Consider the following 12,828-nt stretch of genomic DNA (forward strand, 5'->3'; position numbering starts at 1 on the left):
TGGAGACATTTACATTTCAATACACGATTAAATCGATTAAAAATCAGTATCTTTCACTGACATTAACTCACATGCCACGAGTTCCTGAATGAAACACTTAATGTAGACTCAATATAAAGATAAACAAACAAATATCACGTGAAATCACTAAAGATTTTTCTATTTTCTTCCCACACTTGCATCACACACAATGATAAGCTCTGATATACAATTACGACAACTGTAGATAAATCTCTGCTGCAACTTATAGGCCTACTTGATAATTGGTACTTGACTGTTAAGTATAAGTAGGTCAATTTACGTCGTCATTTTCATGAATGTCGACATTAAGCACAATATAGAAAGCTCAGAAACAGGAACAGAAATCAGTTCACGAAATTAACAACGTTAAGATGATCCAGACTCTAGTACTAGCCGTTTTGGTCGCTTCAGCAGCACAAGGTAAATCTTCAAGCAAACAGAAATTACTCATATTGTTAGAAAACTACTAAGTAAAAATCATACCTCTTTCTGTATTGTTCGTTACTAAAATCATACACTGCACTTTGCACGTAGGCAGTACTGTACAGAATTCATCTAGCAGCATGCAGAGGAACACTTGTGTATCTCAAAGTCTTATTCTAGCTGTCTGTGATATAGACGATACTAATATTGTATTAGCCTTATCTCTTAGTCGCACAGTTTTGTAACACTAAAATATATTCACTGGGCTCTTTATAAATAGTTCTATCTTTCTTAAATACACCAGCGATACTAAACTATTAGACCTAACACCTCTTTCAATAGTCTAATCTCTGATTTATAATAATGTATTTAAATGCATATCTATACGCTGAAATAGTCGAAGTTAAAATAAATTTCTGGGCAGTTTAACTGACAACTCGTGTAACATTCTCACACACTAAAATCAAACTGAACCCCAACCTTGTCATGCATCTTAAACTTGATTAACTGTCACAAAAATACAGAGACTGTAATACATGCATACAATAAGATCTCAAACAAGTTTGATATTTTCTCTTGCCTCGTGCCAGAAATGAGCAATGAAGGAAAGAGAGAAACAAATAAATAATACTGATAGAAAAGTATAAATGGGAAATCGCGTTACGTTTCATGAGGGGAGATTCTACTGAAAATCATGAAAATTTTCCAAAATAATTTTATTGATTATTTCATTTCTTTAGAATGTATATTTTTTCACCCCAAATGGATTTAGATCAAATCTGATTACAAATAAGTTTAATTTTTTTTAAGTTAAGGATGGAGAGCTGTCGAAATTGTTTTTTCACTTAAGAATTCTTTTTTACAAATTTCTGATTAAAAATCTAGTAACTTTTGTTCTAAAGTTGGCTCCTTGAAGTTACTAAATAAATGTAGAATTTAGTAAGTATGTATTACATAATTATTCATTTCACTTTCAAATCCATTTTTCCGTAAGTTCATTTTTCTTGATTCAAAACCAAATTTTTACCTCAAATATTAATCAATCTAGATGAAATTTTTACTGAAAGTATTTATGAGGTAGTTGCACATTTCTATGCGTTTGCGTTTTAAGAAATGTTGCTAGTTTATTATATTAATTTTTTTAATGAATTATAGAAAAAATAATGTTTTGAAAAATTCATAAAAATTAAATTTATTTAACGACGTTCACAACTGCCAAGGTTATATCAGCTTCACCGGTTTGCCGGAATTTTGTGCCACAGGAGTTCTTTTACATGCCAGTAAATCTACTGACATGAGCCTGTCGCATTTAAGCACACTTAAATGCCATCGACCTGGGTCGGGATCGAACCTGCTATCTCGAGCACAGAAGGCCAGCGCTATATCGACTATACTACCTAGGCCGACTAAAAATTCATAATTTTTTTAACGAAGAAATGAGACATTTCATAAAATGAATACATAGAAATGTTTCTCTACGTCTTGTGAATGTAACCAGAAAAGGGAGCACAAAAATTGAGATCTACGAGTACTACTAAAAAGATAGGTTAGAAAATATTTCTAAACATAAACATAAAAAAGTGAAAAATAAAAAGCTAAAAAACATTTGGAAGTTCAAAATTTGGATTTTGTTAGTCCTTTACACAGTGATTTTGCTCTCAAATTTTGGTTGAGAAAAGATGATTAGGAAAAACGTTGTCATTTTTAGTGGAGAGTCCCCTTAATAATAATAATAATAATAATAATAATAATAATAATAATAATAATAATAATAATAATAATAATAATAATAATAAATGTACATTTGAGATAATGCGAAAAAAGATGTATTATACAATTCACAATAAATAATGTTGAACATGAAATAAATAACACTATTAAAGGAAGAAAAATCAGGTTATGTAATCATAGCATTGTTACGTTTATAGTTGAAGTGTGCAGCCGAACATCGGGACAAGCGCCAACTTGAGAAAAATTAGAATTTTCAGTGTAATATCAAGATTGAGGCCTGTTCTATCGTGACTCATGGTCCGTTTTGCCAAATAGCGTGAGAGGCTCGATTTAGTTGAAAGGTCCGTGTTGTTTTTGTAGTGGAAGAATGGGATACGTGTCAACAAAAACACTGTCGCGCCTCTTATTAGTCTCCTTTTTCTCCTGAGTCCGACAAGTTTGTTTATGCTTTCTTATTTTTTATTCGTCATTCCTGTTCCGTGTCTGTGCCTAGGTATATCGCGTACCGCGAAACGAAAGAGGCTTCATTCTGTAAATTGCCTCAACTGTGCACAGCATTCATAGGCCTACCTGTCTAAAAATAAAACTTAATGTTTTACTAATTTATTTATGGTTACTGAGTAGTGCAAGCAATGTAAAAAGCTCTTTTTCTTTAGTATCTGCTGATTTTTCTAAGGACTATTTTTTAAACGTCATACTACTTTTGACCAACAAAACGGTACGAAAGGAAGTGTTTTCACCAATCATAGCTGCTTATCGCTACAATTGTATCACTTCCCAAGCATTTGTTTTTTTTAATCACTTCCCTAGCATTTGTTTTTATCATTGCCCCACCATTTGTTGCTTTGCCAACATTTCAAACTACAAATTCTTTACGCTACTATAAAATATGGTTTGCGATCGTCATTTGTTTCCCGCATAGATACTCGACTGAAAATGGTTGTTCCATTCAAACGTTAATGAAATAGAATTTTAGTAAGTCAGTATCTATTTTACTGTATTAGAGTACTTTATTTCTTCTCATCTTCATATACATTCTTCTGTTTTTATCACCTTCCTACCATTTGTTTCTGTGTTTGCCAAAATTTCAAACTGAAAATTCTTTACGATACTATAAAACATTATTTGCGATCGTCATTTGTTTACAGCACAGATAGTAAATTGAAAATTACGCGTCTGTTCAAAGGTTTTGGTGAAGGTAACATTAGTGAAATAGAATTTCAGTGAGTCAATTAATATTTTATTGTATTAGAGTACTTCATTTTTTGTAATCGTGTAATACTTACTTACAAATGGCTTTTAAGGAACTCGCAGGTTCATTGCCGCCCTCACATAAGCCCGCCATCGGTCCCTATCCTGTGCAAGATTAATCCAATCTCTATCGTCATATCTCATCTCCCTCAAATCCATTTTAATATTATCCTCCCATCTACATCTCGGCCTCCCCAAAGGTCTTTTTCCCTCCGGCCTCCCAACTTATTGACGATCGTTGTGGTCGGAATGTTTTTCGATTTACTAGAAAATAGCAAATATTTGTGTTGCTTATGTACACATCATGAACTCTGTTCGAAGAAAATTAGCATTGAATTCTCCAGGTGCTAAAGTTCTTAATCTTCATACTTTGCATAACCTTGTTAGATAATTTAGAGATAATGGAAGTGTACAAGAAAAAAGCGATAACACTTCACTCATTCTAAAATATGTATTATCTTAAAATAATTATTGATAAACGAACTTCATATTTATTCTTCCACGTTACAAACAGGCCTATGCATTTCTCTCTGCAGGAGGTGCTGTGAAACGATTCCCAATTTCGAGAGAGCCTCGTATTATCAATGGCACACCCGCTAAACAAGGAGAATTTCCAAGTCAGGTGAGAATATAAATTTCAAAACGCAATATTTAATATAACAATTAACACAAATTATGTTGTGGTTAATGGTCAAATCCATCCTGACAGATGCGCTACCCGAGACATGTTGGCGGCATATTCAGACTTGGATTTAATTGCATGTTTCTCCACGTTTTCTTCACTGGTGAACTAATAAATTATTTGATGTGAATAAATGGTGAAACCATGGAAGAGGGAACGCAAATATTTCGAGAAAACCTGACTGAATTCTGTACTTGTTCATCTAAAATTTTATTCGTCCTCGAAGGCATTACAATCCTAGTTTTCATAGTATTAACAGCAATAGCAGTAGTGTTTGTATGTGTAGGGCTGGGCACATTACGTGTTTCTGAGAAATGAGCGCAGTGTGCTTTAAAGAGCTGTTCTTCCGAGCTCTGTGACGTATGCATACTGTACGTCATTCAATGTCGGTGCAGTGGTGACTCTGCAGTATAATGGCGAACTTTGAAGACGGAGCTTCCGCTCATACACTAAAGCGGCCCGATACTACCATTGCTTTTAATGTATCATGGGAGAAGAAGTTATTTTTGGTAGAGAGCAGTAGATTAGCAAAATGTTTAATTTGTCATAAAACACTCCAACTGATTAAGAAGAGTATCTATTTGATATTTATAGTGCATTATAAGTTATTATACATTTAGTAATATATAATTTTAAATTATACAAGTATTAAGTTACATCATAGTATAGTATATTACAGTTTATGATATATCATATCATATCATATCATATCATATCATATCATATCATATCATATCATATCATATCATATCATATCATATCATATCATATCATATCATATCATATCATATCATATCTAAAGCGCGGACCTCGTTGCCTTTTCATTGCCTGCTGCCGCGATACAAGTTGTCTGCACAGGGGCTATACCGAGAGTCTGACGTCACGTCACATCACTCGTGATGGGTACGGCGTCTCGACGCATTCTCAGTACGTACAGCAGTCGGTCGGGCACCTGTAGACCGTGCAGAGTTGTAAACAAGAGTGCCAGTAATGTCAGACGTAAAGAAACAGAAGTTGTTACAATATGTGGAGGAATTTGGCCGTGAGTATTTCACTATATAAGGAGTAAATATATTTTGCAAAGTACGCCATATACAGTTTAAAGGCCACAGAAAAATTTTCATTCAGAAGCACTGTAAGTCTAAACAACATAAAAAAGTATAACGCTGTTTGGCAGACATGATACACCATCGAGTTCAAATTTATATAAGCCTACTCAGAGAGAGTTTTGTAACGACCTCTGCAATATGATGGTAAGTTGCAATATTCCGTTACACAAGTTACAAAATGCTACTTTCAAATCATTTCTGTAGAAATATACTGGGCGAAACGTTCCATGCGAGTTAACTCTACGCAAAGGATATTTATCCCCGTGCTATGATCATGTCATCAACGGCATTAGGAAATCTGTCGCAAATAATAAAATATGGGTTTCTATAGACGAAACGGCAGATGTGGAAGGAAGGTCTATTGGCAATGTTATTGTTGGAATATTGTCTCCGGACAAACCTTCACAAAAATACTTGTTAACAACCGAGGTGCTTACTGCAGTAAACAGTTCCACAATTGATACTCTCTTTGAGACTGCTACGAATCTGTTGTGGCCTGCTGGAATACAAAGAGAAAATGTCCTTTTTGTGACCGATGCTGCAGCATACATGTTAAAAGCAGCACGCCAAATCCGGACTAGATATCCAAACCTGCTACATTTAACTTGCTTGGCCCATGGTCTGCATAGGGTAGCTGAAGAAATTAGGTCGTTATTCCCTGATATTGACAGCTTAATCTCCAACGGAAAGAAAATCTTTTTGAAGTCCCCGTCTCGAAAACAGAAATTCAAAGGTTTCATACCAGGAATTTCTTTGCCACCACAGCCCATTTTAACTCGGTGGGGAACTTGGTTGAAGGAGGCATTGCACTATTGTGAACACTACAAGGAAGTCCGTGGTGTAATACAAACATTTGATGATGAAGCGAGTACGTCAATAAAGGTTGCAAAGTCGTTGTTTTCGGAAGCACTCTATGAAGATCTGTTGTACATAAAAATGTTTACAAAGATGTTCCCACAACAATAAAACAACTAGAATCGTCAACCCTCGAAATGTCCAGTGGCCTCCAACTCGTAGAGCATTAGTACCAAAGTCTGTGTGAAGCAAAAAACACATCCAAGTTAGGAACCGGTTAAGACGAAATTTGGGACAGTGTTGAAAAAGAACTGTGGATTTTCAGCAATGTGTGAAATAAGAGATATTTTGTCGGTTAATGGCGAGCCCTCAGATGATACGTGTGACTGCTCATATTTTCGTTTCGCACCACTCACGTCTTGCGATGTGGAACACACATTTTCTCAGTTCAAAATGTTTCTAAGTGATAGGCGAAGAGGTTTTTCTTTCGACACTTTACGGAAATGTATTGTTCTTTATTGTAATGGAACTGTGGACGCATCAATAGGTGAATCATAAATGAAAACTGTTGTACAGTATTGAATTCTATTATTAATATAATGTTATTAAAGTTCTAGGGATGTGTTGCAATGCATTTATTTACAACAACGCTGTCATGTAAAGAAGGTGCAACTTTGTCCTTCACCACACTGAACCTGTACAACTGAGGGAACGTCCGTATCTTCCCCTCCCATCACACATCAAGCTAGGCATACACCACACTATCCAAGCGCAGGTAACTTATGAGCGCGGGCAACGAAGACCGTGCTTTAATCATATCATATCATATATCATATCATATCATATCATATATCATATCATATATCATTATATAGTTACATATTATATTATATTATATTATTTTGTTGTAATCTTTTATTACATATGTTTATATTATTAACACCCTACCATTATGTCTGATTGTAATCCTTTATGTTTATATTATTAATAGCCTACCATTATGTAATTGTTAAAGCACTGTGCGTATGGGTTATGTAAATAAGCCTAATGTTTTGTGTGTGTGCATAGAGCGAAGTTTATTTCATTAAATTAATAATAATGTTATAAAGTCTGTACTGTACAATTGATTGATGTAATATCCTTATAAACTATTATGTACAGAGAGACTGAATGAATAGAACAACTGTGGTTCTTGTTATATTAATTCAGGGAAGGTAGCTGCGTGAGCGTTCTGCTCCGGCTTGCCTTGCGGAGCGAGAACAGTTCTGGCCGACTAAATGGAGCCGCTCTCATGCCCGGCCCTGGGCTAATGCCTACCCACTTCACTTCCGTGATTCGGGTTCCGCATACTGCGGATAGATGGCAGAACTGTGATCCATTTTCTCTACCATTTTCAAGTTGCACTTCAGTTCCGTGGGCCACGTTATTCATGATGTGTATCTGTGAAGCGTTATGTCGTGTACTAGGCTGAGTATATGTGTAAGTGTTCGTGTAAGTGTAGTGTAGGGAATGGTGAGGATGATGGTGAGGCACGTAGCCTACTCCTGTCGAATAACACCAAGGGGATCGCCAGACTTAACGTCTCTGTCCGAATATCAACAGTGACATATGCTTTCTGTTCATATGCACTGAGAGAGAGATTTGGGGTTTAACCCAAGCATATTGGTGCACACTGCACAACTTAGTGACTACAAGTTATGCACCGCCATCTCTCCTAGTCTCGAGGTAGAAATTTTACATGAAAATTTCTTGCCCCGCTTGGAGGCAGTCTGGTTACCACAGAGCTAACAAGCCGGACGAAGTAGCAATGTTAATAACAGTAATACCACAGTCTAGTATATTACAGTCACGAAGCTTGAGTTGTGAGGGTACTAGGAACAACAGACTGTGCAGGTATTATTTCGCATTGTCTGTAATGAGGCGATAGTAGCGATCCTAGTGGTTAGCAACTATATATGGATGCATATTTACTACGTATTGAGCTTCGTGACTGTATATACTAGACTGTGGTTAATTACTAGTTATAGTGCATTTTGGACTACCTCTGTGGTGTAGGGGGCAGCATGCTGTTCTCTTACGCAGAGGGCCTGTGTTCGATTCCCGATCGGACTGAATTTCCAACTTGAGGTTTTTCAGGGTTTTTCGTTTGCCTTCAACCGTAAGCATTTTCCAAGAAATTCGGGCCACAACATCCCTGAATATCACCGGCTTCATTCATCACCAAAATCATGTTCATAACAAATCAGTAATATATCTACAGACGCCAATTAGATCACAACAATAGAACCAGTCTCAAAAAAAGATTTACTCGCGTTATGACCAGAGGTCTTAAAGCGAGTATATATAACAACAAAAATAGTGCATTTTATTTAAAAACAATTTTAACTACGGATGTTATTAGGCATCGAAATACACACCTCACAAAAAGTTTGAAATATTGTGAGATTAGGCAGTTCGTGTGGTAGAAGATAATATATCGTGCTTATGTGATCAATGGAGTGGAAACTATATTATGTAAGAAAGCAATAGCGTTTGTTTACAATACATAAGAAGGCAATGACTATGGCCTGAGGTAGAATCAAGAATGAACGACAATTGACGTGAAGATAGAGATGTGTACATAGTTACAGTAGTTAGAGCTTCAGAATACTCTGAAACACTTCGAAAAGGTACAGTGATGCCAATGATGTGGATAGATAGAGGACAAGCCGCCCTAAAGTGACAACGCCACGTCAGGACCATATATGATGACTTTTACTGCTCGAGATCAGAGAAATAACCTGTTGAAGGCATTTGATGTCAGTGTACCCATGCGAAATGCAAGAAATAGTCTTCATAGTGGCCAACTATGGTCATATAGGCCGATATGATGTGTTCCACTCAGTCATCAACATCGAGTGGCGAGGAAAGGATGGTCAGTTTAACATTTGAATTGAGAAATGGGGGAATGGCATAATGTGATGATTGCAGGCGAAATCAGGATATTACTTAGACCATATACACGACAGCAAACAGTGTGGAGACGTAAAGGACGAGGTGAGAAATACCACATTATTCAAGAAGTCCATACATTTTGATTTGTTGTTGTAATATTTTGATCTGGAATGATAAATGTACTTTGTACAATTTTAATGCCCATTGAGGGGTAGATAGTATTATGGGAACGATACTAGTAAGGAAAATGAAATTCTTAGGTCATATTATGGAGAAAGAGAATAGTGCCTTTGAAAAGAAGTGTTTGAAGTTTCTTCGGAACACGAATTTGAAATCCAATTGGCTAGAAGATTTAAAGAACAAGGTGAGTACATTAGGTCTAAGATGGTTATGGGAAGATATTTGGGTATTGAATTAAAATGTAATTTGTAAAATCGTAAAACAGAGGTGTAATGAAACTACGAGACAAGAATTATACCAAAATCTCAACGAATTAAGAACATTAAGTAACTATAAGAACATTAAAACGTCATGGGAACAACAATATGCCAGAATAAATAATAGGAAAGTGAGGATGGCCTTAGGTTGGTGGTGACTAGGAATATGGAAATTTAAAAACAGGAGGGGTATCATAGAGAAGGATATCTGCCCCCTTTGCGGCATGGGAGAAGACGCGTTTCATATATTACTAGAATGTTAAGAAAGAGACAATACAAGGAAAAAGTGGATAAATATTAATAGATATGTAGCATATAAGAAAATATTATGTAGTATAACTAGTATAAGTGCGTTAAATAAATTGGGAAAATGTTTAATGATAGTGAAGATGAAATGGGAAGACAAAGTTAAAAGTAATGATATATGATAGATGAATAAATGTATCATATCATATCATATCATATCATATCATATCATATCATATCATATCATATCAATCATATCATATCATATCATATCATATCATATCATATCATATCATATCATATCATATCATATCATATATCATATCATATCATATCATATCATATCATATCATATCATATCATATCATATCATATCATATCATATCATATCATAATGCCCATTGAAGGGAGACTGAATAGCCAAAGGTACATTTCTAAGAATATCCTGTCATTTAACAACCATTTGCATAACAATATGGCGCTGGATTTGTTTATGTCGACGACAATGCTCGGCCTTATCGTGGAGAATCTGTAAAGGACTTCGTATCCACACCTGTGGAGTAACGGTTAGTGCATCTGGCCGCGAAATCAGGTGGCAGGGTTCAATGATTCCCGGTCGGGACAAATTACCTGCTTGAGGTTGTTTCTGGGGTTTTTCCTCAATCCAATATGAGCAAATGCTGGGTAACTATCGGTACTGGACCCCGGACTCATTTCACCGGCATTATCACCTTCATCGCATTCAGAAGCTAAATAACCTAAGATGTTGATAAAGCGTCGCAAAATGGCCTACTAAAAAAAGACTTCGTGAGAGACGATGATATCAGCAATATGAATCGGTCAGTTAGGTCACCAGACATGGATTGCATTGTGCATGAATGCGACATTTTGAAAACGGAGGTTTTTAATCCTTCACAACAAATAGTTAGGGACTTCTTAAGACTTACCCACATGGAATAGAATCTTCTGTCCGATGATGATATCAAAGCACTGTTCACAAGCATGGCACAACGTGTTAGGAACCTGTGCAGTGCTAATGGACGTCATACGCGGTACTAACGTACAATTGAAAAGAAAAGCCTTCATCAATGAGACACATCAACAATTTAATATTGTTATTCTTTGTTGTTTATTAGTTTGTGATATTGAAAAAATAATTGGTTTGAAACATTAGGTACATTTTCATGTTATATAGCACTATGATAAACTCAAGTTGGTAGGTTACTCATAAATTCCATGCTTTATTTTATATATTCCAAATTTTTTGAAGTGTGTATAATGTCTGCGAGAAATTACCTACAAATTTTTCTTGGATATCTTTCTAGAAGATAGGTTTCTTCTATATTCAGTAAATCAACAACATGGGCCTCTCAGCTTACTTGTCTCCCGGAGAAAAACCTGCTAAGCCTGTTGCCCTCGTCCAAATTTTACCTGCGAATCGTGGATTCATCTGCTAGACCTTAGACCATCGGGGACGTCGGTCTTCATCGTGGAAAGCTTTTAGTCGCAAGAGATATAACAACTCCCACATCAAACGAAAAGTTCTGGAGCAAAATTAAATCTCATTCTCTTTAATGCCAATTATGTAGATTGTGTATTTATTTTCAGCTGTCTTTGCAAGTCTTCGACGAGCATTATTGTGGTGCGTCTGTCCTCAACGATCAGTGGGCTTTGACAGCAGCTCACTGCGTCGAAGGGTAAGTAAATGAACTTGGTGTACATTTATACAACTTCTAAGGAGACTGCGGCGCACAGTACCGAAACGCATTAAGTTACGAACGGACTGACCAATGTGTTGTGTAGATGGAGGGGAATGGGAGATTGAGAGTGCAGTTACTCCTTGCCTCAACATGTAAACATTCAGTCACAGTAGGACAAAAAATAAATATTCACGATTACAAATGTAATATATACAGTGCATTCTAGTACAAAAAATAATTGCCTAACATTACGTGTTTCAATTTACATTATACTGTACAAGTTTTAACAATATAAAATAATGATTTGTGTGTGAGCAGAAAAGAAAAAAATATACAATTCTTACATAAAATACATTTCTTCGCAATTTAATGCATTGAATTACAAGGTACATTCGCAACGTATCAAAAGAACAGTATCTCCTACTTACACTCGAAACAACTTTTTTCAAGAAACGCTTTGAAATATTACTGAAAGAGATGTTGGCATATACCAACAAGATACACAAATCTCCATGAAATTTTTGTTCATATTTTATGTCTGATTTTGATAATTATTGAAAGCCAATTTTGACTGTGTAACTAAACATTTTCCATGTACCTTTTGCTATTACACTGCATCTGAAAGAATCGAGTTCTACCTGTCCTTGAACTTTTTTAATGATTTCCAAAATTCAGTGCTTTTTTCCTCTAACAAAATATTCCTTTCCTAACTTCTCCATAAGTTCGTTTTGAAGGGAACGCTTGGTGCTCTTAATTTCCGACATGTTCCTCAGTAGTGTGAATTATAAAACAGCGAAAATAACACTAACAAAAATATGTATGTATAAATAATCAAATAAATAAATGAAAATAAATAAAATATACTTGTTTACTCGCAGAATCTCAAGTTTGTGTGGTGATTGCAAGAACTCGCGTCAAGCATAATTAGAAAGGGGGGTAATGCAATAGGCTAATTTGTCAGAAAATACGAAAAACTAGTGCAGTTAACTCAAAACGGTGATTTTACTACAAATGTCAAGGCAGATAAATTCCAGTTTGACTCCAAACGAGCAGTTTATCACATTTCCTGCAAAATTTTGCACTGAAACACACCTTAATCCCATACATCATAATTTAGAAAAACTGCAGTTTGATTCAAGGCAACTCAAGTATGCTAACTAAATACACACGAATTGATATGAATTGAATTCAGAAGTAATAAATAATAATAACAATAGCAATAATAGTAATAAAAGCATAAAAAACTGAATTCCAGAAGAAAAGAGATCAAAAAGGTACGATCGTAGTTTCAATGGCCCCAATAATGTGAAAACATATTATAAATCAATGATATTATAAATAAGCGACATTCCAAGGAAGGACCTCAATCTTGGCTGAAATGCGTGCGTGCGCTGAAGCTCATAGTAAGAACCTTATGGTGGGGGTTGGCTGGCTGGCTTTACGAGGGCTGCACCCGGGACGGATCTGTACAATTAGAAACGCTTTGGCTCATTGTGCAC

The 12,828-nt window shown here is 35.7% G+C and overlaps 1 protein-coding gene across 1 annotated transcript in view; it reads left to right on the top strand.

Moving 5' to 3' along the window:
- The first annotated feature begins 275 nt into the window (after window positions 1-275).
- Window positions 276-12,828, top strand: part of LOC138715670 (trypsin-1-like) — a 39,268-nt gene continuing 26,715 nt past the window's right edge. The window contains exons 1-3 of the mRNA XM_069848741.1: window positions 276-441; window positions 3,963-4,048; window positions 11,238-11,326. Coding sequence (XP_069704842.1) covers window positions 393-441; window positions 3,963-4,048; window positions 11,238-11,326 — 224 coding nt within the window. The 5' untranslated portion in view covers window positions 276-392. The remainder of the gene's footprint in view (window positions 442-3,962; window positions 4,049-11,237; window positions 11,327-12,828) is intronic.

Source organism: Periplaneta americana, chromosome 15 (assembly GCF_040183065.1).
Source record: "Periplaneta americana isolate PAMFEO1 chromosome 15, P.americana_PAMFEO1_priV1, whole genome shotgun sequence".
NCBI classification, from domain to species: Eukaryota; Metazoa; Arthropoda; class Insecta; order Blattodea; family Blattidae; genus Periplaneta; species Periplaneta americana.